The 27,331-nt window shown below is 49.6% G+C and overlaps 2 protein-coding genes and 1 long non-coding RNA gene across 3 annotated transcripts in view; 2 read left to right on the top strand and 1 right to left on the bottom strand.

Annotated features, from left to right (window-relative positions):
* The window catches only part of LOC137349309 (uncharacterized), a 6,080-nt gene extending 4,215 nt beyond the window's left edge, over positions 1-1,865 (top strand). Inside the window, exon 3 of the long non-coding RNA XR_010969318.1 lies at positions 1,803-1,865. This is a non-coding gene — a long non-coding RNA (uncharacterized lncRNA). The remainder of the gene's footprint in view (positions 1-1,802) is intronic.
* The window catches only part of LOC137349258 (zinc finger protein 16-like), an 824,782-nt gene that overhangs the window by 494,416 nt on the left and 303,035 nt on the right, over positions 1-27,331 (bottom strand). The gene's annotated exons all lie outside the window — the stretch shown is intronic.
* On the top strand, positions 18,281-21,171 carry LOC137349251 (zinc finger protein 271-like). The gene has a single exon (XM_068014754.1). The coding sequence runs from the start codon at positions 18,364-18,366 to the stop codon at positions 19,648-19,650; it is 1,287 nt and encodes a 428-aa protein (XP_067870855.1). The 5' UTR covers positions 18,281-18,363; the 3' UTR covers positions 19,651-21,171.

Here is a 27,331-nt window from a genome sequence, read left to right as displayed (position 1 = left end):
TTCTCTCTCTCTCTCTCTGTCTCTCTCTCTCTCTCTGTCTCTCTCTCTCTGTCTCTCTCTCTCTGTCTCTCTCTCTCTGTCTCTCTCTCTCTGTCTCTCTCTCTCTGTCTCTCTCTCTCTGTCTCTCTCTCTCTGTCTCTCTCTCTCTGTCTCTCTCTCTCTGTCTCTCTCTCTCTGTCTCTCTCTCTCTCTCTCTCTGATCTCTCTCTCTCTGTCTCTCTGTCTCTCTGTCTCATCTGTCTCTCTGTCTCTCTGTCTCTCTGTCTCTCTGTCTCTCTGTCTCTCTGTCTCTCTGTCTCTCTGTCTCTCTTGTCTGTCTGTCTGTCTGTCTGTCTCTCTGTCTCTCGCTCTCTCTCTGTCTCTCGCTCTCTCTCTGTCTCTGTCTCTCTCTCTGTCTCTCTCTCTCTCTGTCTCTCTCTCTCTGTCTCTCTCTCTCTGTCTCTCTCTCCAGCTTCTCTGTGTCTCTGTCTCTCTCTCTGAGTCTCTCTGTCTCTGTCTCTCCAGCTGCCCCTGCTCTCACAGCTTCCCTTGAGGCCTCACTCTGATGGGTTCTCTTACATCCTGCTTGAGCCACGTCCTGTGCCATGTGGGAGCACCAGGGACACTTCCCGCGTCCTGGATAACCATTTATGCAGGAGGTGTTGTCAATTGCAGCAGCTTGAGCTCCGGGTTTCGGAGCATGAGTATGTTAAAGGTGCTACCTAAATGCACATTGTTGTTGTTGTTGTCTGTGGGCAGGGATTCAGTTCCAGTCTGAGCTGGAAACTCCTGGGTGCAGTCACGTCGGGGAGAGGGTGTTCACCAGCTGAATGTGGAAATGTATTCACTCAGTCATCCCATTTACTGATAGACCATCACAGTCACACTGGAGAGAGACCGTTCAGATAGATCACGTGTACGAAGAGATTTACTCAGTTTTCCCACCTGTTAACATCCCAGCTTTCAAAGTTCAAAGGATTTGATCCATAATCAGCACATTCTTACTGGAGAGAGACTGTTTAAATGTTCTGTGTGTGTGAAGAGATTCACTCATTCACCCCACATACTGACACACCACTGAGTTCACATGTGACTGGAGGGGTTGGATTCTGCTGTTGTTGCTGCTGTTTTGGGGAATCTGGATTGGTTCCCAGTTCCCATTCCCTTCTTTCTGGTGGGTAATGGAGACTCCATGCACTTGGGTTTCTGTATAATTTTGTTCCTAATTTTATTGATTGGTCCAGCCCCAGTCTTCACCCCACTACAGCAAAAAACACAATTACATTTATTTGGGGCTACAATGGCGGAGTTTGTACCCAACATACTCCATGGTGGAGAATGTTCCCTATTCCCACCACAGGAGACCAGTGCGCTGGCGCAGTGCCAAAACAATCTTAGTAACCAATGCTTCCTGTCTCCCAGTTCTGTTTCTGCTGCTCCTTCATTCAGTTTGGAGTGTTTGGGGCAGGCGGGTGCGAGTGATGGTGGTGGAAAGAGACTTGTGAGTCACATCTTTAGCCAGTAAGGAGTGCGAGGAGGAGGGAGCGATGGAGCTGGTGCAGTGGGCGGGGAGGCTTCAGAAACACCCGGTGGAGGCCTCAACGCCCCCAGGAAGAAGTTCCCGATCCCGCGTTTGCACTGAGCGGGGCAGCAACTGTGGGGCTTCTCCTGGTCAGAGGCCCGGATTCACGGCCGCCAGCTTTCTAGGGTACAATGTGCAGCAGGACGCTGTGCGCGGCCATCCTGGGTCAGGAAGCAGGAGGAGCGAATGTTGTGAATTTCTATCCTGGACTAACGGTGGTTTTTGTAAACCCCTTTTACAGGGACATTGAAGCACAGGATTTGCAAACGGGGAAACTCAAACCAAACATCACATCAGGATCTGAAGAGTCACCTCAACTCATCAGGACCTGAATATCATCGGCCTTTGAAAGTGGAAGGAAAAAGATTTGTCTGTTCTGTCTGTGGGAAAAGATTTCAGGTATCAGTGTGACTGGAAAAGCACTGAGATACAGAAAGCCCTGGTTAGACCCACACCTGGAGTATTGTGTTCAGTTCTGGGAACCACACCTTAGGAAGGATATATTGGCCTTGGAGGGAGTGCAGTGTAGATTTACCTGAATGATACCTGGACTCCAAGGGTTAAATTACAAAGAGAGATTACACAAATGATTCATTGAGTCATTATGGCACAGAAGGAAGGCATTCAGCTATTTGATTGTATGCCAGCTCTCTGTAGAACAATCCAGTCAGTCCCATTCCCCCACTCTATCCCTGTAGTCCTGCAGGTTTATTTCCTTCAAGCGTCGTCTAATTTCCTTTGGAAATCATTGATCGTCTCCACTTCCACCACCCCCAAAGGCAGCGAGTTCCATGTCATTTCCAGCCGCTGAGTAAAAAACTGCTTCCTCACATCCCTCCTGTATCTCTTGGCCAAAACCTTAATCATTGTCCCCTAGCCCTTGTACCATCAGCTAATGGGAACAGCTTTTCTTTGTTTACCTTATCTAAACCTGTCGTAATCTTGTACATCTCTATTAAATCTGCCCTGATTCTGCTGTGACCCAAGGAGAACAAACCCAGCTTTTCCAGCCTAATCTTGTAACTAAATTCCCTCACCCCTGGAACTATTCTGGTAAATGTCCTCTGCACCCTCTCAAGGACCTTCACATTCTTCCGAAAGTGTGGTGACCAGAACTGGATGCAATACTCCTGTTGTGACCTAACCAGAGCTTTATAAAGGTTCAGCATAACTTCTCCGATTTTGTGCTCAATATCTCAATTTATATCCCAACATTCCTTATGCTTCGCTACCTACTCTTTCAATATGCCCTACCATCTTCAAAGATCTATGCACATGAACCCCCAGGTCCCTCTGTCCCTGCACACTCTTTATTTATGAATATACCATTGAGTATATATTGCCTCCCCCCTCTGCCTTGTGTCAAAATGCATCACTTCATGATGGTTATATTTCCTGGAATCTAGAATCTGTTTTCAAAAATATTTTCAGGATATTATTTGGAACAGGTAGAACGGACAGAAACTATTTCCACTGGTTGGGGAACTGAATACTAAGGGTCAGAGTATAAAACTTAGAGCCAGATCTTTCATTAAGCCAATGCTGCGTCCTGTAAACCCGATCATTAATCCACCCCTGGGCCCTGTAAACCCGATCATTAATCCACCCCTGGGCCTTGTAAACCTGAGCATTAATCCACCCCTGGGCCTGCAGGCTTAAACATTAATCCACCCCTGGGCCCTGTAAACCCGATCATTAATCCACCCCTGGGCCTTGTAAACCTGAGCATTAATCCACCCCTGGGCCTGCAGGCTTAAACATTAATCCACCCCTGGGCCCTGTAAACCCGATCATTAATCCACCCCTGGGCCTTGTAAACCTGAGCATTAATCCACCCCTGGGCCTGCAGGCTTAAACATTAATCCACCCCTGGGCCCTGTAAACCCGATCATTTATCCACCCCTGGGCCTTGTAAACCCGATCATTAATCCACCCCTGGGCCTGCAGGCTTAAACATTAATCCACCCCTGCTGTACATGCACAGAATCACAGCCCAGAATCAGGCTGTTCGGCCCCAGTAGTCAGTGCTGATGTTTATAATCCACATGAGCCTCCTCCCAATCGAATTGCCTCGTCCTCACTCTGCCCCCATGTCCCTCTATTCCCTTCTCCCTCATAAACGTATTGAGCCTCCCCTTAAACACATCATTGTTATCTGCTTCAACCACTCCACATGGCAGTGAGTTACACATTCTCACCACTCTCTGAGGAGAGAAATTCCTCCTAAGTTCTCTATTTGACCTGTTAATGTCTGTCTTATATTGCTGCCCCCTTGTTCTGACTCACTGATAATTTTAAAGACCTCTATCAGATCTCCTCCTAGTCTTCTCTTTTCCAGAGAAAGGAGCCCCAGCCTGCTCAATCTTGCTGGATAGTATCATCCTCTCTGGTGACATCTTTGTAAATCTATTCTGCACTTTCTTCAGTCTTCAATATCCTTTTTTAATCTGGAGACCCGAACTGCTCACAGTCCTTCTAAGTGAGGTTCCCTATAAATTTAACATTCCCTCCCTGCTGTTACATTGTATTCCTCTAGAAAAGAACATCAGCTCTTTCTTTGCTCTCTTATCGACTTGTGTTGCTCCTTTTAGTGATTTATGTGACTCTGTTCCCAGATCTCTTTGCTCCTCTGCTCCATTTAATTTCTTACATTCTAACCAATAAGTGGCCTCCTTATTCCTCCTCCCAAAATGAACCAGTTCACATTTCACTATGTTGAATTTCATTTCCCATTTATCTGTCCAGTCTGCCAGCCTGTTTATGTCTTCCTGGATTTCACTCCACATTATTAGTTCCACCACCCAATTTAGTGTCATCTGCAAATTATGAAAACAATCCTTGAATTCCTGAGTCTGAATGTGGGTAATGAACAGAAATCCCATTGTACTTCACACCATAGTTGAAGGCTTGGGTTTCTGTATAATTTATTTAATAATTTTGTTTGTTGCCTCTCTGGGCCCAATCTCCACGGGATGATACAAAATCATCCATTCAGCTTTTGGAGCTTTAACGGCGGATTAATTACCCAGGACTCTCCATGGGCCAGAAAGTCCCCTATCAATGACGACAGGAACCCAGTGCATCGGCACGGGATGGGACTGTGCTCTGCGCTGTGCAGTGTGGGTGATGGAGACAGACTGAGATGGACCAGGTGACTTGGGAGGCGATTGTGGGTACAGGGGAGGAATTAGAGCCATGGGTGGGCTGGGAGGCTTGATAGAGACCTGGGGTCGGCCTGAGGCCCTGTGTTTACCTCTTGGTGACAGACCCAGGGGAGAGGGGTCACTGGCCGCCATCTTGGACGGGGGTGGGGGGGTGTGGTCAAAGCACATGCTTGGCCATCTTGGTGAGGGCACAGAGTGTGGATGGGACTTCACAGTCTCTGTTGCCAACTAGGTCCTAGTGCCCAGGAGATGGAGCATCCTGGACAACAGGGTTTTAAGAAGCTTCACCCACTCTCAGGCTGCATGTGATGTTTGCAGCCCAGAGGAGATCATTGGCTATGTCTATATTCAGTGTGAGAGGTACCTGAAGGGGCTGCTCCTCAACTTAGAATCATAGAATTTTCAGCACGGAAGGAGGCCATTCAGCCCATCGTGTCTGTGCCGACCAACAAGGACCCATCCAGTCTAATTCCACTTTCCAGCTCTTGGTCCATAGCCTTGTAGGTTCGGGCACTTCAAGTGCATATCAAAGTACTTTTTCATAGTTATGAGGGTTTCTGCCTTTGCCACCCTCCCAGGCAGTGAGTTCCAGATCCCACTGCCCTCTGGGTGAAAACATTTCCCCTCGAATCCCCTCTAAACCTCATGATACTTATGCTAAATCTATGCCCCCTGGTGATAGACTGCTCAACCAAGGGGAATAGGTCCTTCCTATCCACTCTATGTAGACTCCTCATAATCTTATATACTTCGATTTGGTCTCCCCTCAGCCTCCTCTGTTCCAAAGAAAACAACCCTCACCTATCCAAATTTTCCAGTCCAGGCAAGATCCTCGTAAATCTCCTCTGTACCCTCTCTAATACAACCACATCTTTCCTATAGTGTGGTGACCAGAACTGCACGCAGTATCCAGCTGTGTCCTCACCAGTGTTTTATACATTTCCAGCATAACCTCCCTGCTCTTATATTCTCTGCCTTGGCTAATAAAGACAAGTATCCCGTATGTCTTCTCCACCTGCCCTGCTACCTTCAGGGATCTATGAGCATGCTCACTAAGGTCTCCCTGTTCCTCTGTACTTCCCAGTATCCTCCCATTTATTGTGTATTCCCTTGCCTTGTTTGCTGTCCCCAAATACATTACCTCACACTTCTCCGGATTGAATTCCATTTGCCACTGTTCTGCCCACCTGACCAGTCCATTGATATCTTCCTGCAGTCTACAGCTTTCTTCTTCATTATCAACCATACGGTCAATTTTTGTATTATCTGCGAACTTCTTAATCAAACCCCCTACATTCAAGTCCAAATCATTGATACATACACAAAAAGCCAGGGACCGAGTTATGATCCCTGCAGAGCCCCACTGGAAACAGCCTTCCAGTCACACAAACACTCATCAACCATTACCCTTTGCTTCCTGACCCTGAGCCAATTTTGGGTCCAACTTGCCACTTGAGTTAGATCCTTTTTAGTTTAGTTTGGAGATACAGCACTGAAACAGGCCCTTCGGCTCACTGAGTCTGTGCCGACCGTCAACCACCCATTTATACTAATCCTACACAAATTCCATATTCCAACCACATCCTCACCTGTCCCTATATTTCCCTACCACCTACCTATACTCGGGGCAATTTATAATGGCCAATTTACCTATCAACCTGCAAGTCTTTGGCATGTGGGAGGAAACCGGAGCACCCGGAGGAAACCCACGCAGACACAGGGAGAACTTGCAAACTCCACACAGGCAGTACCCAGAATTGAACCCGGGTCGCTGGAGCTGTGAGGCTGCGGTGCAAACCACTGTGCCGCCCCTATCAGCTTTTACTTTCGTGACCAGTCTGGGAGGACAGAGGATGGGGTTGGAGTGTGTGGAGGAGGGATGAAAGGGAGGACAGAGGGTGGGGTTCGGGTTCATGGAGGGGTGGAGGAGGGAGGGTGGAGGGAAGGGCTTAACATCCTGGGTATGGTGGTGGGGGTTACAGTCAGTGAAGGGGAGGTGAATGAGGGGCCTATGTTCGGGTCACTACTGTCCACATTGGGGTCCTGTGGGTTGAAGGCAGGCTACTGGCTGGTGGAGGGAATGGTCACAGTGACGGGTCAGTTCAATTCGATAGGAGGGCAGGTCCAGTGTCATGTTCAGGTATTGAAGGTCTCGGAGGGCGGGGCACAGGATCGGGTGAAAACAGGAAGGCCGATGACAGGAGGGATGCTGAACCTTGATAACGTTTTGGTTAGACCCCAACTAGAGGATTGTGTCCAGTTCTGGTCACCACACTTCAGAAAGAATGTGAGGGTCCGGAGGAGGCTGCAGAGGAGATTTACCAGAATGGTTCCAGTGATGGGGGATTTTAGTTACAAGGGTAGGTTGGAGAAGTTGGGGTTGTTCTCCTTGAAGCAAAGGAGATTGAGGGGAAATTTAATAGAAATGTACAAGATTATGACAATCTTGGGTAAATTAGACAAAGAAAAACTGTTCCCATTAACTAAAGGTATAAGGACTCGGGCACACAGATTGAAGGTTTTGAGAAAGAACTTCTTGCAGTCGGCTGCAGGCAGATATTGATGGTCTAATCAGATGGGCAGAAAAGTGCCAAATGGAATTCAATCTGGAGAAGTGTGAGGTGATGTATTTGGGGAGATCAAACAAGGCAAAGGAATAGACAATTAATGGGAAAATACTGAGAAGTGCAGAGGAAGTGAGGGACCTTGGAGTGAATGTCCACAGACCCCTGAAGTTAGCAGGACAGGTCGATAAGGTGGTTAAGAAGGCATATGGAATGCTTTCCTTTATTAGCTGAGGTATAGAATATAAGAGCAGGGTGGTTATGCTGGAACTGTATAACTCATTGGTTAGGCCACAGCTTGAGTACTGTGTGCAGTTCTGGTCACCTCATTACAGAAAGGATGTAATTGCACTGGAGAGGGTACAGAGGAGATTTACAAGGATGTTGCCAGGACTAGAAAAATGCAGCTTTGAGGAAAGATTGGATGGGCTGGGCTTGTTCTCCTTGGAACAGAGAAGGCTGAGGGGAGATCTGATTGAAATGTACAAAATATTGAGGGATCTGGATAGAGTGGAGCTGAAGGATATATTAATCTTTGCAGAGAGGTCAGTGAGTTGGGGGCATAGATTTAAAGTGATTGGTAGAAAAATTAGCGCGGGGATGAGGAAAATCTTTTTCACCCAGATGGTGGTGGGCATCTGGAACTCACTACCTGAAAGGGTAGTTGAGGCAGAAACCCTCAACTCATTCAAAGAGAGTCTGGATATGCACCTTAAGTGTCGTAAGCTGCACGGCTACGGACCAAATGCTGGAAGGTGGGATTAGAATGCGTGGATTGTTTTTCAGCTGGCACAGAGACGATGGGCCAAGTGGCTTCCTTCTGTTCCTTAAACTTTCGATGATTCTATTAAGTGGTTCTGACCTGGAACTTGCTGCCAATGTATGTGGTGAAAGTGGAAACAATCAATGATTTTGAAAGCAAATTGGGCGGCCACTTGAAGGAAATAAACTCGCAGGGCTACGGGCTCAAGTGGGGGAGTCGGACTGACTGTGTTGCTCCCTGGACAGCTGACATGGACTCAATGGGCCGAGTGGCCTCCTTCTGTGCCGTAAATTACTCTAACTTTGTGTTTTGAGAGAGGATATCCCAGCTCTCCACGCTGGGATTCTCAGTGTGAACTATCATGAATCACTATCCATGGCTAAATAAAGTTAATAGTATCAAAATTAAAGAAAAAGCATATAATTGAGCAAAGATGGGTGGCAGGTCAGAAGATTGGACAAAATATAAATAACAGCAAAGAATGATTAAAAGATTGATAAGAGGTGCAGGTTGCAAGCAGAGTGTGGTGATATGAGTTTGGTGAGTGGGAATTTTAAGTGTCAATTTCTTTCTAAAATTCTGGTCTTCAGTTAGCATTTAATTGGGATTTGCCCTCTTGATAAAGTAGGGTTACGAAAGTAAAGTAAGTTTCTTCTGGTCTGAGACAGGGATGAACAAGCTGTACTGCAGAGTACCTCATTAGTTAAGTAGCTAACAAGTCTAAGCTGGTTGCTGCAGTTTCAACTTCAAAAAGTTTAAATTCAGAGGTCTGGGTGTAGCTTGCAAACACAGTACAGATTGCAAGTAGAGTGTGGAGATACGGGTTTGGTGAGTGACGAGGCAGAGAAGGGAGGAGGTGCTCCTTTTTTCTACATTTTTCACCCTCCAGTATTGGTTCATTCTTCAGTGCAGTTGAAGGAGCTGGTTGGTGAGTAGCTGGTAAGCTATTCTACTTATAATAACTAGTCTGTAAAGTTAAGATATGGCAGGGCAGCTCGGCCAAGTGGGATGTACAGCCTGTGGCATGTGGGAGCTCATGGACGCACCATGTGTCCCAGACAAGCACATCTGCAGGAAGTGTCACCGGCTGCACAAGCTTGAGCTCCAGGTTTCAGAACTCGAGCGGCAGCTGGAGTCACTGTTGTGCATCCGCAAAGCAAAGAACTACATGGATGGCACCTTTAGGGAGGTGGTCACACCACAGGTTAGGGGCCTGAGGGCAGATAGGGGATGGGTCAGGCAGTCTCAGAGAACCAGGCAGGCAGTCCCCTGAGATGATCTCGCTCACTAATCGGTTTCTGTTTTGGATACTGGTGAAGGTGATGGTTCCTCAGAGGAGTGCAATCAGAGCCATCACAGGTGGCTCCGTTGCACAGGAGGGGAGGAGGAAGAGTGGGAGAGGAGTAGTGATAGGGGATTCATTAGTTAGGAGAACAGAGAGGTGTTTCTGCAGCTGTAGACGCGACACCAGGATAGTATGTTGCCTCCCTGGTGCCGTGGTCAAGGATGTCACAGAAGGGCTACAGGATGTTCTTCTGGGGGAAGGTGAACAGCCAGAGGTCGTGGTCCACTTTGGCACCAGTAGCATAGGTAGGAAGGGTGAATGAGGTCCTGAAAGCGGATGTTGGGGAGCTCGGAAGGAGATTAAAAACCAAGAACTCAAAAGCAGTAATCTCAGGATTGCTGCCAGTCCCACGTGTGAGTGAGCTGAGGAATAGGAGAAATGAGCGATTGAACACGTGGCTGGAGAACTAGTGCTGGAGGGAGGGCATCAGATTTCTGAGGCATTGGGACGTGTTCAAGATGTTTGGGTTGCATCTTAGCAGGACTGGGACTAATATCCTCGCAGGGAGATTGCTGTTGGGAGGATTTAAATGAGATTGGCAGGGATATGGGAACCTGAAAGTGAGCTCAGATTGGAGGGATGCAAAACTGGTAACATGTCATGGGCGTGGGAACCAGGAGGCAATATCATAGTCATAGAGGTATACAGCACAGAAACAGGCTCTTCGGCCCATTGTGTCTGTGCCAGCCATCAAGCACCTAAATATTCTAATCCCATTTTCCAACACTTGGCCCGTAGCCCTGTATGCTATGGCATTTCAAGTGCTCATCTAAATACTTCTTAAATGTTGTGTGGGTTCCTACCTCTACCACACCTTCAGGCAGTGCGTTCCAGATTCCAACCACTCTACTGAGTGAAACATTTTTTTCCTCCAATCCCCTCTAAACCTCCTACCCCTTACCTTCGATCTATTGACCCCTCTGCTAAGGGAAACAGTTTCTTCCTATCTAACCTATCGATGCCCCTCAATCATGTCCCCCCTCAGCCTTCTCTGCTCTACGGAAAACAGCCCTAGCCTTTTCAGTCTGTCTTCATAGCTGAAATTCTCCAGCCCAGGCAACATCCTGGTGAATCTCCTCTGCACCCTCTCCTCTGCAATCACATCCTTCCTATGGTGTGGTGCCCAGGACGGTACACAGTACTCCAGCTGTGGCCTAACTAGTGTTTGATACAGCTCCATCATAACCTCCCTGCTCTTACATTCTATGCCTTGGCTAATAAAGGCAAGTATCCCATATGCCTTCATAACCACCTTATCTACCTGTGCTGCTGCCTTCAGTGATCTTTGGACAGAGAGGAATACCAAGGTGCAGGGGGAGATCGATAGCATGAGAGTCGGGAATAGTAAGTTATTAGGTGGGGTCAGAGAAAGGGAGAAAGTAATAAAGTTTGATTCAGGGTTAATGTGCATGTCTGTGAATGTATGGAGTGTGGTTAATAAGACTGGTGAGCTGGTGAGGTACAGTTGCAGATTGCCATATGGAATTATGATGTTGTGGCTATAACAGAGACCTGGCTCAAAGAAGGGCAGGATTGGGTGTTAAATATTCCTGGATACAAGGTGTTTAGGAAAGATCGGGAAGGGAAAAAAGGGGGAGGGGTGGTGGTACTGATTCAGGAGAGCGTTGCAGTGCTGGACAAAAAGGATGTCCCAGAGAGGTCGAGGACAGAATCAATTTGGCGAGAGCTGTGGTTAAAAAAAAAAAGGTGCAGTTACATTGCTCAGTGTTGTCTAAAGGCCACCAGCTGGTGGGAAGGACGTGGAGGAACAAATGTGCAAGGAATTTACAGAGAGGTGCAAGAATTATAGGGTAGTTATAATGGGGGACTTTAATTATCCAAATGGAGCCTGGAATAATAGTAGTTTAAAGGGCAGTGAGTGGCAAGAGTTCCTGGAGAGTCTTCAGGAAAATTTTCCATAGCAGTATGTTGCTAGTCCAATGAGAAAAGAGGCACTGCTAGACCTGGTTCTTGGGAATGAGGTGGACCAAGTGGATCAACTATCAGCAGAAGAGCATTTAGGGGAGAGTGATCATTGTATCATAAGGTTTAGGCTGACTATGGAAAAGGACAAAGAACAATCCAGGGTAAGAATAATTAACTGGGGAATTGCCAACTTCGATGGGGTAAGAATGGAGCTGGGGCGAAAAATTGGATTCGAAAGTTGGCAGGAAAACCAATAGCTGAACAATGGGCTACCTTCAAAGAAGAGATAGTTCAGGCACAGTCAAGGTATGTTCCCTTGAAGGGGAAAGGTAAGGCAAACAAATCCAGAGCACCAACAAAGGTTGATGGAGTTGTGGATAGTGATGAGGATTGTCAGAGGATACAGCAGGATATAGATCGGTTGGAGACTTGGGCGGAGAAATGGCAGATGGAGTTTAATCCGGACCAATGTGAGGTAATGCATTTTGGAAGATCTAATACAGGTGGGAAGTATACAGTAACTGGCAGAACCCTTAGGAGTATTGACAGGCAGAGAGATCTGGACGTACAGATCCACAGGTCACTGAAAGTGGCAACACGGGTGGATAAGGTAGTCAAGAAAGCATACGGCATGCTTGCCTTCATCGGTCGGTGCATAGAGTATAAAAATTGGCAAGTCATGCTGCAGCTGCACAGAACCTTAGTTCGGCCACACTTAGAATATTGCGTGCAATTCTGGTCGCCACACTACCAGAAGGACGTGAAGGCTTTGGAGAGGGTACAGAAGAGGTTTACCAGGATGTTGCCTGGTCTGGAGGGCATTAGCTATGAGGAGAGGTTGGATAAACTCGGATTGTTTTCACTGGAACGATGGAGGTGGAGGGGCGACATGATAGAGGTTTACAAAGTTATGAGTGGCATGGACAGAGTGGAGAGTCAGAAGCTTTTTCCCAGGGTGGAAGAATCAGTTACTAGGTTTAAGGTGCGAGGGGCAAAGTTCAGAGGGGATGTGCGAGGCAAATTCTTTACACGGAGGGTGGTGAGTGCTGGGGGAGGTGGTGGAAGCAGGTATGATAATGACCTTTAAGAGGCATCTTGACAAATACATGAATAGGATGGGAATAGAGGGATACGGACCCCGGAAGTGCAGAAGGTTTTAGTTTAGACAAGCATCAAGATTGGCGCAGGCTTGGAGGGCTGAATGGCCTGTTGTACTGTTCTTTGTTCTCCCTGGATGACAAAAGAGGTAGAGATTAAGATAAGGAAGAAAAAGTGTGCTTATGCCAGGTCGAAAATACTATTGAGAACCAGGCTGAATATAGAAGGTCCAGAGGGGAAGTGAAAAAGCAAGCAAGTAAGAGAAGCAAAAGCAGAGCATGAAAAGAGACTGGCAGCTAGCATTAAAGGGAATCCCAAAGTTTTTGGTAGACATATAAATAGTAAAGGGTGCGAAAAGGAGGAGTGGGGCCAAGTGGGGACCAGAAAGAGGATTTACACATGGAGGCAGAGGGTATCGCTGAGGTATTAAATGAATGCTTTGCATCTGCCTTTACCAAGGATGAAAATGCAATCCATGCAAGCATGAAAGAGGAGATCATTCAGACACTCAAAGGGTTAAAAATTGATGAGGGCATATTAGCTAGGCTGTCTGTAATTAAAGTGGATAAAGCATCAAGACTGGATGGGATGGAGACTGAGGGAAGTGAGGGTGAAAATCGCAGAGGCGCGGGCTATAATTTTCCAGTCTTCCTTAGACTCGGGGGCGGTGCCAGAGGACTGGAGAATTGCAAATATTACACCCTTGTTCAAAAAAAGATGTCAAGATCAGCCCAGCAACTACCGGCCAGTCCGTTTAACTTTGGTGGTGTGGGGAATCATCCAGAAAAAAATAATTTAGGACAAAATTAATAGTCACATGGACAAATGCGGGTTAATTAAGGAAAATCGGCATGGATTTCTTAAGGGAAAATCATGTTTAAATAACTTCCTGGAGTATTTTGAGGAGGTAACAGAGAGGGTTGATGAGAGCAATGCTGTTGATGTGGTGTACATGGACTTTCAAAAGGTTTTGAGACAGTGCCACACAACAGACTTGTGAGCAAGGTTATAGCTCATGGAGTAAAAGTGGCAGTAGGAACATGGATATGGAATTGGCTGAGTGACAGGGAACAGAGCAGTGGTTAATGGACGTTTATTGGGCTGAAGGAAGATTTGTAGTGGAGTTCCCCAGGGATCAATGTTGGGACCCTTGTTTTTCCTGATGGATATTAATGACCTAGACCTTGGTGTACAGGGCACAATTTCAAATTTTGCAGATGATATGAAACTTGGAAGCATTGTGAACTGTGAGGAGGATAGTGTCGAACTCGAACAGGACATAGACAAGTTGGTGGAATGGGCAGACAGGTGGCAGATGAATTTCAATGCAGAGAAATGTGAGGTGATTCATTTTGGTAGAAATAACATAGAGAGACAATGTAGAATAAAGGGGACAATTCTAAAGAGGGTGCAGGAGCAGAGGGACCTGGGTGTATATGTGCATCGATCATTGAAGGTGCCAAGACAGGTGGAGAGAGCGGTTAATAAAGCAAACTGTATCCTGGGCTTCATTCATAGGGGCACAGAGGGCAAGAGCAAGGAAGTTATGTTGAACTAAGACACTAGTTCAGCCTCAGCTGGAGTATTGCATCCAGTTCTGGACACTGCAGTTAGGAAAGACTTGAGGGCATTGGAGAGAGTACAGAAAAGATTCACAGGAATGGTTCCAGGTAAGAAGAACTTCAGCTATGAAGATAGGACTGTTTTTGTTGACGAGAAGGCAGAGAGAGATGATTTGATAGAGGTATTCAACATCATGAGGGGTCTGGACAGAGTAGATTGAGAGAAACTGTTCCCACTCATGAAAGGATCAAGAACGAGAGGGCACAGATTTACAATAATGGGGAAGAGAAGCAGAACCGACATGAGGAAAACCTAATTCACACAGCGAGTGGTTAAAGTCTGGAATGCACTGCCTGAGAACGTGTTGGAGGCAGGTTCAATTGAAGCATTCAAAAGGGAATTAGACTGTTATGGGAAGGAAAAATGTGGAGGGATAAGGTGGGATGGGGTAGGTGGAAGGCAGGGGAATAGAACTGAGGGAATTGCTCTTTTGGAGAGCCGGTGTGGACACAATGGGCCGATTGGCTTCCTTCTGCACTGTAACAATTCTGTGGCTCTGTGAACCCGCCTCCCTCTCACGTGCTGGAACCGGGCCCTCTCACTTTCAGCCTCAGCTGGCCGCGCATGCTCACCTCACACCGCCCGCCTGGCTGTTGACGGTAGCTCCAGGAGCAGTAGTTGGAGCAGGGATGGGACTGGAGGACTTCCAACCAATCAGAGCGAATGAGGGGCGGGGCTTGCGCCTGGGAGTGTGTGGTGCCGTCTACGTCGTCCTGTCCCGCCCCCCTCCCCCCCACTCTTGATATTGGCCCGGAGTTGCCGTCAATCACCCGGCAATTGCGAGCTGTCGGGTCAGAGGTCAAGCATGGAGTGTGCAATCGCACCGTGATTCATGGTGTTGGAGCGAAATTTGTGACTCGGGTTTGCGGTAAGCTGCGGTGGGACCGGTGCAGCCGGTGGGTGGCCAGGAATACTTCAGAAACACGTGGGCCGGAACCCCAACACACCACCCCCCGTCCCCCTAATTGACCAGCCTTGCCTCGCTGAGGCCCGACTGATCATCCGCGGCGAGGCCCCACAAACCTCCCTTCCTTCTCCGGGCTCCCCGACTTCCTCAACCTGAAGCTGCTGTGCGATCCCAGCAATGGCCACTGCTCCCCGTGGCGCTGCTGGGACTAAGAGCTGCTGGCCCACTGATTGGCCAGCTGCTCCATTCGGCGGGACTTCCTGCCTGACCCTCAGAATGTGGGTCGGGTCCCCAGGCCAGGCAGAAGCAGGTTCGCCACCGCCTTTTTGGTCAGCGGAAGGCTCCTGTCTGCTGAGGGAAAATTCCTGGCTTCGGTATAGCCCTTAACACCTCCAATAAGAAGCTCCCGGTCCCGCGTTTGTACCAAGCAGGGCAGTAGCTGCGGGGCTTCTCCCGGTGTCAGGCCCGGGGTTAACGGCCGCCAGATATCCAGCTCTTTTGGAGGAATTAAAGATTAATAAAGTGTAACATCAAAGGACAAAACTTTAAAGGAAACTGAGCTCAGTTATAAAGGGGCCTGGGGGGGGGGAGGGAGGAACCATTTGGGACACAGCACAGGGCAGGAGGTCCCCCCCCTCCCCCACTCCCTGGTTCCACAAAGACTCCCCTTGGACTGGGCCACACCTGGGCAGGGCTGGCTCAAGGTGCAGGAAGCTGCTAGGCTGAGCTGTGGACTGAGAGGAGTGGGGGGTTTGACTGACAGGCCTGGGGAGGGGGATATCAGGGCAGGTACACACACTGCTCCCCCTTTTCCTCCTGGGATCTTTTACTGGAGTCGTGTTGCTGAATGTTTCTCAACTCTGTCTCCCTATCCCGGAATTGTCGGTGGATTGTAGGTTTCTGTGAGTGTTGGACAAAATTGCCTCTCCTCATTCTTCCTCCCTCTCCCACTCTGAGTTCCAGGGTGCAGGCTCCGGTGGCTCGATGTGCCTGAAACGTTAACTCTGTTTCTCTGCACAGATGCTGCCTGACCTGCTGAGTATTTACAGCATTTTCTCCTTTCATTTCAGATTTGCAGCATCCACAGTATTTTGCTTTTGTTTTATTACAGATGTTGCTCACAGAATTGAGTTGAGAAACACAGATGGACCAATTAAGAGCTGCTTTATATCTGGGTGGGTGTTGGATGTGGAAGTGGGTCCCTGAACTCCTGTGTCGGTCTTTTTTGTTGCATCAGTTTGAGCTGCAGTGGAGATGGATGAAGAGCTGCTGGGTTTAATCCCAAACACTTTTGAGCTCTGTCGGGTCCAGCGATTACCAATGTGAGACTGTCAAGGGAGGTAGATTCCAGGGGAGATGAGTTTGCTAAACGGATCCCAACCCCTCAGTGTAAAAGAGTGTTGCTTTAGTAACAAGTTTTTTTTATTTTCTGTCGAGGCTTTTAATCCATTTACTTATACAGATGTTTTTACTTCATTCATGGTATATGGGCATCACCAGCCAGACCAGCATATATTACCAATCCCCAGTTGCCCATTGAGAAGGTGATGCTGGACCTTCTTCTTGAACCTCTGCAGTCTGTGTGGTGTAGGTGCTCCCACAATGGTGTTAGGGAAGGAGTTACAGGATTTTCACCCAGTGATGATGAAAGAACGGTGATATATGTCCAAGTTAACATCAACTTGTATTTATATAGCATCTTTAATGTAATAAAATGTTCCAAGGTGTTTTACAGGAATGTTATAAAGCAACATTTGACACTGAGACACATAAGGAGATAATAGGGCCGACGACCAAAAGCTTGATCAGAGAGGTGGGTTTTTAAGAAGTGTCTGAATCATGGAAGGAGAGGTGGAGAGGTTTAGGGAGGGATTTCCAAAGATTATGGTCTTGGCAGCTGAAGGCACGGCCACCAGTGATGGAGCAATGAAAATCAGGGATGTTCAAGATGCCAGAATTAGATGAACCCTGATCTCTCGGAGGGTTGTAGGACTGGAGGAGATTATAGAGATAGTGAGGGGCGAGGGAATGGAGGGATTTGAAAACAAGGATGAGGATTTTATAATTGAGGTGCTGCTTAACTGGGAGCCTGTGTAGGCCAGTGAGCACAGTGGTGATGGTGAACAGGACTGGGTTCAAGTAAGGACACAGGCAGCAGAGTTTTGGATGATCTCAACTTTACAGAGGGTAGAATGTGGGAGACCGGCCAGGAGTGTGTAAGAATAGTCAAGTTGAGAGGTAACAGATACATGGATGTAAGTTTCAGAGGCAGATGAGCTGAGGCAGTGGTGAAGTCTGGTGATGTTACTGAGGTGGAAATAGGCAGTCTGAGTGATGGTGCTGATATGCAGTCGGAAGCTCATCTCAAGGTCAAATATAACACCAAGGTTATGATTGGTCTGGTTTAGCCTCACAGTATCCAGGGAGAGGGATAGAATTGGCGGCTAGGGCGTGGAGTTTGTAACAGGAACTGAAGGCAATGGCTTCAGACTTCCCAATATTTAATTGGAGGGAATGTCTGTTCATCCAGTACTGGATGTCAGACAAGTCAGGATGGTGTGTGACTTGGAGGGGAACTTGGAGGTGATGGTGTTCACATACACCTGCTACGCTGGTACTTCTAGATGATGGAAGTTGATGGTTTGGGAGGCTCTGTCAAAGTTCTGGTTGAGTTGTTGATAAATAAAATATCTCTCCTCTCCCTGCCCTTCCAGCGCCTCCTCTCTCTTTCCTCCCATAGAGGGCAGAGTCTTGTGTAGGTCCAGACTGGGTGTCAGGTTCCCTTCCCTGAAGGACATTAGTGAACCAGTTAGGGTTGTACATCAATCCAGCAACTTTCATGGTCACTTTTTCCTCGTGCTGGCCCCATAAATTACCAGATTCATTCAGCTCCATTTCACAATCTGCCTTTTGTTTTTGTGGGTTCTCTCACACAGTCTTTTTTCTGTTTTAAATCAATTTCACAGGGTTTTAGAAGGGGAGGAATTGCAGCTGTGAAATGCAAAGCAAACGTCAGATCAGGATCTGAAGGAGTCGCCCAACTTATCGTAACCCGAATATCACCGGATTTTGAACGTGAAAGGAAAAAGCAGCGATCACAGTGGGGAAGAAACTTCACGTGTTCTGTGTGTGGACGAGGTTTCAGCCGATCATCTGGCCTGTCGAAACACAAGTGCAGTCACACTGGGAAGAAACCATGTAAATATGGGGACTGTGGAAAGGGATTGAATTATGCAGTTGAGCTGGAAACTCATCCACGCGCTCACACTGGGGAGAGGCCGTTCACCTGCTGTGTGTGTGGGAACGATTCACTCAGTCATCCCACCTGCTGAGACCTCAGCGAGTTCACACTGTGGAGAGTCCTTTTAAATGTCCATTCTGTGGGAATTGCTGTAAAAGTTCTGCTGAACTGATGTCCTATCGACGTGTTCGTGCTGACGAGAGACCATTCAGGTGCTCTCACTGTGGGACTGGGTTCAGGCAATTAGGCAACCTCACTGTACACCAGCGCATTCATACTGGCGAGAGGCCGTTCACCTGCTCACAGTGTGGGAAGGGATTCACTACTTCATCCATCCTGCTGAGACACCAGCAAGTTCACACTGGGGACAGGCCATTCATCTGCTCAGAGTGTGGGAAAGGATTCATTACTTCATCAATCCTGCTGAAACACCAGCGAGTTCACACTGGGGAGAGGCCATTCACCTGCTCAGAGTGTGGGAAAGGATTCAGTACTTCATACAACCTGCTGAGACACCAGCGAGTTCACACTGGGGAGAGGCCGTTCACCTGCTCAGAGTGTGGGAAAGGATGCACTACTTCAACTGACCTGCTGGCGCACCAGCGAATTCACACTGGGGAGAGGCCATTCACCTGCTCACAGTGTGGGAAGGGATTCAATCAGTTATCCACCCTGCTGACACACCAGCGATTTCACACTGGGGAGAGGCCATTCACCTGCTCAGAGTGTGGGAAGAGATTCACTCGGTCATCTGACCTGCTGAAACACCAGCGAGTTCACACTGGGGCGAGGCCGTTCAACTGCTCAAAGTGTGGGAAGGGATTCACTACTTCATCCGACCTGCAGAGACACCAGCGTGTTCACACCAGGGAGAGGCCGTTCAACTGCCCTGAGTGTGGGAAGGGATTCACTACTTCATCCAATATGCTGGCACACCAGCGAATTCACACTGGGGCGAGGCCGTTCACCTGCTCTGAGTGTGGGAAGGGATTCACTACTTCATCCAATGTGCTGGCACACCAACGACTTCACACTGGGGAGAGGCCATCCACCTCCTCAGAGTGTGGGAAGGGATTCACTACTTCATCCTCCCTGCTGAAATACCAGCGCGTTCACACGAGGGAGAGGCCATTCACCTGCGCAGTGTGTGGGAAGGGGTTCACTACTTCATCCTCCCTGCTGAAACACCAGCGCGTTCACACTGGGGAGAGGCCATTCACCTGCGCAGTGTGTGGGAAGGGATTCACTACTTCATCTTCCCTGCTGAAACACCAGCGCATTCACACTGGGGAGAGGCCATTCACTTGCACAGTGTGTGGGAAGGGATTCACTACTACATCCAACCTGTTGATACACCAGCGTGTTCACACTGGGGAGAGGCCATTCACCTGCACAGTGTGTGGGAAAAGTTTCACTCAGTCATCCGCCCTGCTGAGGCACCAGCGAGTTCACAAGTAACTCTGGGATGAGAGGTTTTTCCCAGATAGCAGATTTCCGACACTGGGGTTTTGGACATTCATCATTGGCTTCTTCCTTTCTGATCTTAACCACTGACAATTCTGACTTTTTTTTTAACGCCGGGCAATCAAAAATCTGTTTTTAAGTTCTCTTTTTTTGTTGCAGTCTTCCACCTCGGTGGGAATGAACTTCAACCAGGAAAGCAAGTGGGTGAAACTGCATACTCCTTTACAACTTCAGTGTGTCCGTCTTCTGTAAATGGCCAAAAAGGTGTGTGTATACACAGACCTGTCGTGGGGAAGGTGTTAGATTCGATCATTAAGGAGGCTATAGCTGGGCACAGAGAGAAACCCTAGGTAATCGGGAATAGTCAGCATGGTTTTGTGAAAGGGAAATTACGTTTAACCAATTTGTTGGAGTTCTTTTAAGGAATAACATTTGCTGTGGATAAAGGGGAAGCCCGTTGACATACTGTACTTGGATTTCCAGAAGGCATTTGACAAGGTGCCATGTAAAAGGTTATTGCACAAAGTAGGAACTCTTTGTTTAGGGGGTAACATATTGGCATAAATAGAAGATTGGCTGGCTGACAGAAAACAGAGTGTCTGCATAAATCGGTCTTTTTTTGATTGGCAGGATGTGACGCGTCGAGTCCCGCAGCGGTCTGTGCTGGGGGGCCTCAACTCTTTACAATATATATCAATGACTTAGATGAGGGGAGTGATGGTATGGTAGCTAAATTTACATATGACACAAAGATAGGTAGGAAAGTATGTTGTGACGAGGACATAAGGAGGTTTCAGAACGGTGGTAGATAGGTTGAGTGAGTGGACAAAATTTGGCAGATGGAGTAAGTCACTCAGGCCCCCACCTGCCTAGACTGAGGCACACATTATTTCATCACATGACCATTAAAACTTAAAATCCTGGCTGGGAAGAAAAGAGGGTCTATTACAAGGAATGGCCAAACCCCTGAATGGAAAGACATTTGTATACTGGCAGACCGTGCTGGGACAAAGGACCCAGTCCCTGCTTCTCCAATACACAGAAGACCTGATCAGGCCAGTTTAGTCACGTGACAGCTGGCTGTTTGATTTTGAACTTGCTGAGAGAAAGAAACTCAGAAAGCTGTTTGCTCCTGGACTGGAAAAGACCTCTCTCCCGTCTGCACTCATCTTGTTCTCAGCAGCTTCGGAAACCATTGAAGAGATGTAAACACAAAGAGAGAAAAGTCACCCACGCGAACAAAGTTTAAGAAGAATACTAGGCCCCAACGAAAAGTAAGAGCTGTTGACAATCAAAAACTCTACAGTGAGCTGGCAACACAGAAACAGTAACAAGAAACCGCTTCAGACACTGCCTCAAACCTCTCTCTTTTATTTTTCTTCTGCTCTTCTGTCTCTATTTGCATGTGCGTCTGGCATATGCGTGCTAGTGTCGGTGCATAGTGTATTCATAGGCGTCAACCGAATTAGAGTTTAAGTAAGTTTAATAAATTTCACTTTTTTAAACTGAAGAAAACCTGGTGTGCTCATTTATTTGCCATATAATTGGAAAGTGGTGAACGAGGGGGGAGCTCAAAACACAGTGTGTTTAAAAATCAAACCCTGTTAAAATAAGACCAGGTGGAGACAGTAAAAGACCCTGAGACACCTTTCTCACCTGGTTGTAACAAGTATAATGTGGGAAAATGTGAAGTTGTTCACTGGCAGGAAGAATAAAAAAGCAGATTATTACTTAAAACGGACAACGACTGCAGAAGTCAAGAGGTGCAGAGGAATCGAGGTGTTCCAGTGCATGAATCACAAAAAGTAATAAAGGCGGCTAATGGAATGCTGTCCTTTATTGTGAGAAGAATTGAAAATAAACATAAGGATGCTATGTTTCAGTTATACAGGGCATTGGTGAGACCACACCTTGAATACTGTGCCGTTTTGGTCTCATTTAAGGATGGATGTAAATGCATTGGAGGCGGTTAAGAGGAGATTTACAAGACTGATAGCTGGAATGAGTGGGTTGACTTATGAGGAAAGGTTGGATAGTTAGTGCTTGTTTTCACTGGAATTTAGGAGAATGAGGGGAGACTTGATTGAAGTATACAAGAATGGTCCTGACAAGGTGGATATGGAAAGGATCTTTCCTCTTGTCGGTGAGTCTAGAACTCGGGGGCACCGTTTTCGGACAGAGATGAGAATTTATTTTGTCTGAAGGTTGAGCAACTTTGGAACTCTCTGCCTCAGAAGGTGGTGGAGACGGGGACATTGAATATTTTTAAGGCAGGGGTAGATATATTCTTGTTGGACAAGGGAATCAAAGATTATCGGGGATAGATGGGAGTTTGGAATTCGAGACAAAAACAGATCAGCCATGATCTTGTATAATGGTGGAGCGGGCTAGAGGGGCCGAATGGCCGACTTCTGCTCCGAATTCATATGTTCATATGTATGACCAATTCCCAATGTTTGTTTTTGCCTTCATCCTTCATGGGATATCTTGGCAGAGACCACCTGAGAACTGACACAGCTCATTTGACATGGCTTAAAATTAATGGTGCAGGATCAGTAGCTGGAAAGTCGCTGGTCTGCAGCAAAAACATTGGTCTGTCAGTAGGAATTTGAAACTTACTTCCATTTACACAGCAGTGTGTGTCTGAAATAATTTCCGAAAACCCTGCACAAACTGGTTACTGAATGTGAATATCCTGCAGTGAACATGAACTGTATAAACTTAATATGTCCTGAAGTGAAGTGATCTGGAATTTCTACTTATCAGTTTGCTCAGGTGTATGGCTGAATTCCATTCATTGTTCAGCTCCACTTTCACTGTCTACTGCCCCACACTGTAAACCAGGATTGTCCAAGCTACGGCCCGGGGTCCAGGATCCAGCCTGCCAAAGGTTGCCATCCGGCCCTCTGGTGTAAACTGTCCCCGGGGCTGTTCCTCATGCTCGTCAAGGGTCCGTAACTGGAGATCAGAAGTTTCCCTTTGTCATCTTCTTGCAGACAGGCTTTCAAAAAGAAAGGCACTACGTTTCACAGCTGACAGATCTTGACATCAGCAACAGCAGTTTCTAATGCCTGCTGGAAAACCATGAATCTGTCCAACGTTCAGAAACTGCTGTTCCTGAGTTCAGGATCTGTCAGCTGTGAAACTGACTTTGAGATTGAAGAAAAGCTGATCAATCATCTGCTAAACATTCCTGCTCCCTGCAACTGTCGGGGGTGGGGGGAAAGGGAGGGTGGAGGGCAGAGAGAGGGTTTTTTTTAATTCATTCATGGGATGTGGGCGTTGCTGGCCAGGCCAGCATTTATTGCCCATCCCCAATTGCCCTTGAGAAGGTGGTGAGCTGCCTTCTTGAACCGCGACAGTCCATTTGGGGTAGGTATACCCACAGTGCTGTTAGGAAGTAGTTCCAGGATTTTGACCCAGCAACAGTGAAGGAGCATCAGGATGGTGTATGACTTGGAGGGGAACTTGCAGATGATGGTGTTTCCATTCTTTTGCTGCCCTTGTCCTTCCAGTTAGTAGAGTTCGTGGGTTTGGAAGGTGCTGTCAAAGGAGCTTTGGTGTGTTGCTGCAGTGCATCTTGCAGATGGTGCACACTGCTGCCACTGTGCTTGGGTGGTGGAGGGAGTGAATGTTTGTAGATGGTGTGCCAATCAAGCGGGCTGCTTTATCCTGGACGGTGTTGAGCTTCTTGAGCGTTGTTGGAACTGCACCCATCCAGGCAAGTGGAGAGTATTCCATCACACTCCTGACTTGTGCCTTGCAGATGGTGGACAGGCTTTGGGGAGTCAGGAGGTGACTTACTCACCACAGGATTCCTAGCCTCTGACCTGCTCTTGTTGCCACGGTATTTATGTGGCGACTCGAGTTCAGTTTCTGGTCAATGGTAGCCCCAAGGATGTTGATTGTGGAAGGTTCAGCGATGGTAATGCCATTGAATGTCAAAGGGAGATGGTTAGATTCTCTCTTGTTGGAGATGGTCATTGTGTGGTGCGAATGTTACTTGCCACTTATCAGCCCAAGCCTGGATATTGTCAGGTCTTGCTGCATTTCTACACGGACTGCTTCAGTATCTGAGGAGTCACGAATGGTGCTGAACATTGTGCAATCATCAGCGAACATCCCCACTTCTGACCTTATGATTGGGGAAGGTCACTGATGAAGCAGCTGAAGATGGCTGGCCGAGGACACTACCCTGACTTCCACCTCACCTCTTAAGTTCAGCAGAGGGGGGCAGAGAGAGGGAGGGTGGGACCGAGAGAAAGGAGGAGGGTGGAGGGAGGGCGAGAGAAAGGAGGGTGGAGGGAGGGCGAGAGAAAGGAGGGTGGAGGGAGGGTGGAGGGAGGGCGAGAGAAAGGAGGGTGGAGGGAGGGTGAGAGAAAGGAGGAGGGCGGAGGGAGAGAGAGAAAGGAAGGGGGCAGAGGGAGGGCGAGAGAAAGGAGGGTGGAGGGAGGGTGGAGGGAGGGCGAGAGAAAGGAGGGTGGAGGGAGGGTGAGAGAAAGGAGGAGGGCGGAGGGAGAGAGAGAAAGGAAGGGGGCAGAGGGAGGGAGAGAGAGAAAGGAAGGGGGCAGAGGGAGGGAGAGAGAGAAAGGAAGGGGGCGGAGGAGGGAGAGAGAGAAAGGAGGGGGCGGAGTGAGGGAGAGAGAGAAAGGAGGGGGGCGGAGTGAGGGAGAGAGAGAAAGGAGGGGGGCGGAGTGAGGGAGAGAGAAAGGAGGGGGCGGAGTGAGGGAGAGAGAAAGGAGGGGGGCGGAGTGAGGGAGAGGGAAAGGAGGGGGGCGGAGTGAGGGAGAGGGAAAGGAGGGGGGCGGAGTGAGGGAGAGGGAAAGGAGGGGGGCGGAGTGAGGGAGAGAGAAAGGAGGGGGGCGGAGTGAGGGAGCGAGAGAAAGGAGGGGGGCGGAGTGAGGGAGCGAGAGAAAGGAGGGGGGCGGAGTGAGGGAGAGAAAGGAGGGGGCGGAGTGAGGGAGACAGAGAAAGGAGGGGGGCGGAGTGAGGGAGAGAGAGAAAGGAGGGGGGCGGAGTGAGGGAGAGAGAGAAAGGAGGGTGTCGGAGTGAGGGAGAGAGAGAAAGGAGGGGGGTGGAGGGAGAGAGAGAAAGGAGGGGGGTGGAGGGAGAGAGAGAGAAAGGAGGGGGCGGAGGAGGGAGAGAGAGAAAGGGGGGCGGAGGGAGGGAGAGAGAGAAAGGAGGGGGGCGGAGGGAGGGAGAGAGAGAAAGGAGGGGGGCGGAGGGAGGGAGAGAGAGAAAGGAGGGGGGCGGAGGGAGGGAGAGAGAGAAAGGAGGGGGGCGGAGGGAGGGAGAGAGAGAAAGGAGGGGGCGGAGGGAGAGAGAGAGAAAGGAGGGGGGCGGAGGGAGGGAGAGAGAGAGAAAGGAGGGGGCGGAGGGAGGGAGAGAGAGAGAAAGGAGGGGGCGGAGGGAGGGAGAGAGAGAGAAAGGAGGGGGGCGGAGGGAGGGAGAGAGAGAGAAAGGAGGGGGGCGGAGGGAGGGAGGGAGAGAGAAAGGAGGGGGGCGGAGGGAGGGAGAGAGAGAGAAAGGAGGGGCGGAGGGAGGGAGAGAGAGAAAGGAGTAGGGCGGGGGGAGGGAGAGAGAAAGGAGGAGGGCGGAGGGAGGGAAAGAGAAAGGAGGAGGGCGGAGGGAGGGAGAGAGAAAGGAGGAGGGCGGAGGCAGGGAGAGAGAAAGGAGGAGGGCGGAGGCAGGGAGAGAGAAAGGAGGAGGGCGGAGGCAGGGAGAGAGAAAGGAGGAGGGCGGAGGCAGGAGAGAGAAAGGAGGAGGGCGGGGGGAGGGAGAGAGAAAGGAGGAGGGCGGGGGGAGGGAGAGAGAAAGGAGGAGGGCGGAGGTAGGGAGAGAGAAAGGAGGAGGGCGGAGGGAGGGAGAGAGAAAGGCGGAGATCAGAGGGAGGGAGAGAGAATGGAGGGGGCGGAGGGAGAGAGAATGGAGGGGGCGGAGGGAGAAAGAATGGAGGAGGGAGGGAGAGAGAATGGAGGAGGGAGGGAGAATGGCGGAGGGCGGAGAGAAAGGAGGAGGGCGGAGAGAGGGAGAGAGAAAGGAGGAGGGCGGAGGGAAAGAGAAAGGAGGGGGGCGGAGGGAGGGAGAGAGAGAGAAAGGAGGGGGGCGGAGGGAGGGAGAGGGAGAGAAAGGAGGGGGGCGGAGGGAGGAAGAGAGAGAGAAAGGAGGGGCGGAGGGAGGGAGAGAGAGAAAGGAGTAGGGCGGGGGGAGGGAGAGAGAAAGGAGGAGGGCGGAGGGAGGAAAGAGAAAGGAGGAGGGCGGAGGGAGGGAAAGAGAAAGGAGGAGGGCGGAGGCAGGGAGAGAGAAAGGAGGAGGGCGGAGGCAGGGAGAGAGAAAGGAGGAGGGCGGAGGCAGGGAGAGAGAAAGGAGGAGGGCGGAGGCAGGGAGAGAGAAAGGAGGAGGGCGGGGGAGGGAGAGAGAAAGGAGGAGGGCGGGGGGAGGGAGAGAGAAAGGAGGAGGGCGGAGGTAGGGAGAGAGAAAGGGGGAGCGAGAGAGAAAGGAGGAGGGCGGAGGGAGGGAGAGAGAAAGGCGGAGATCAGAGGGAGGGAGAGAGAATGGAGGGGGCGGAGGGAGAAAGAATGGAGGAGGAGGGAGAGAGAATGGAGGAGGGAGGGAGAATGGCGGAGGGCGGAGAGAAAGGAGGAGGGCGGAGAGAGGGAGAGAGAAAGGAGGAGGGCGGAGGAAAGAGAAAGGAGGAGGGCAGAGGAGGGAGAGAGAATGGTGTAGGGCAGAGGGAGGGAGAGAGAATGGAGGAGGGCGGAGGGAGGGAGAGAGAAAGGAGGAGGGCGGAGGGAGAGAAAGGAGGAGGGCGGAGGGAGACAGAGAGAACGGAGGAGGGAAAGAGAAAGGAGGAGGGCAGAGAGAGGGAGAAAGAAAGGAGGGCGGCGGAGGGAGGGAGAGAGAAAGGAGGAGGGCGGAGGCAGGGAAAGAAAGGAGGAGGGAGGGACTGAGAAAGGAGGAGGGCGGGGGAAGGGAGAGAGAAAGGAGGAGGGCGGAGGGCGCGAAAGAAGGAGGGAGGGAGAGAGAAAGGAGGAGGGCGGGGGAGGGAGAGAGAAAGCAGGAGGGTGGAGGGAGGGAGAGAGAAAGGAGGAGCGTGAAGGGAGGGAGAGAGAATGGAGGAGGGCGGAGTGAGGGAGAGAGAAAGGAGGGGGGCGGAGTGAGGGAGAGAGAAAGGAGGGTGCGGAGTGAAGGAGAGAGAAAGGAGAGGGGCGGAGTGAGGGAGAGAGAAAGGAGGGTGGCGGAGGGAGGGAGAGAGAAAGGAGGAGGGCGGAGGCAGGGAAAGAAAGGAGGAGGGAGGGACTGAGAAAGGAGGAGGGCGGGGGAAGGGAGAGAGAAAGGAGGAGGGCGGAGGGCGCGAAAGAAGGAGGGAGGGAGAGAGAAAGGAGGAGGGCGGGGGAGGGAGAGAGAAAGGAGGAGCGTGAAGGGAGGGAGAGAGAATGGAGGAGGGCGCAGGGAGAGAGAGAAAGGAGGGGGGTGGAGTGAGGGAGAGAGAAAGGAGGGTGCGGAGTGAGGGAGAGAGAGAAAGGAGGGGGCGGAGTGAGGGAGAGAGAGAAAGGAGGGGGGCGGAGTGAGGGAGAGAGAGAAAGGAGGGGGGCGGAGTGAGGGAGAGAGAGAAAGGACGGCGGTGGAGTGAGGGAGAGAGAGAAAGGAGGGGGGCGGAGTGAGGGAGAGAGAG

The sequence above is a fragment of the Heterodontus francisci genome, chromosome 34 (assembly GCF_036365525.1).
Source record: "Heterodontus francisci isolate sHetFra1 chromosome 34, sHetFra1.hap1, whole genome shotgun sequence".
NCBI lineage: Eukaryota > Metazoa > Chordata > Chondrichthyes > Heterodontiformes > Heterodontidae > Heterodontus > Heterodontus francisci.
Note: the sequence above shows the minus strand (reverse complement) of the source record. Positions and strands in the feature narration are given on the sequence as shown.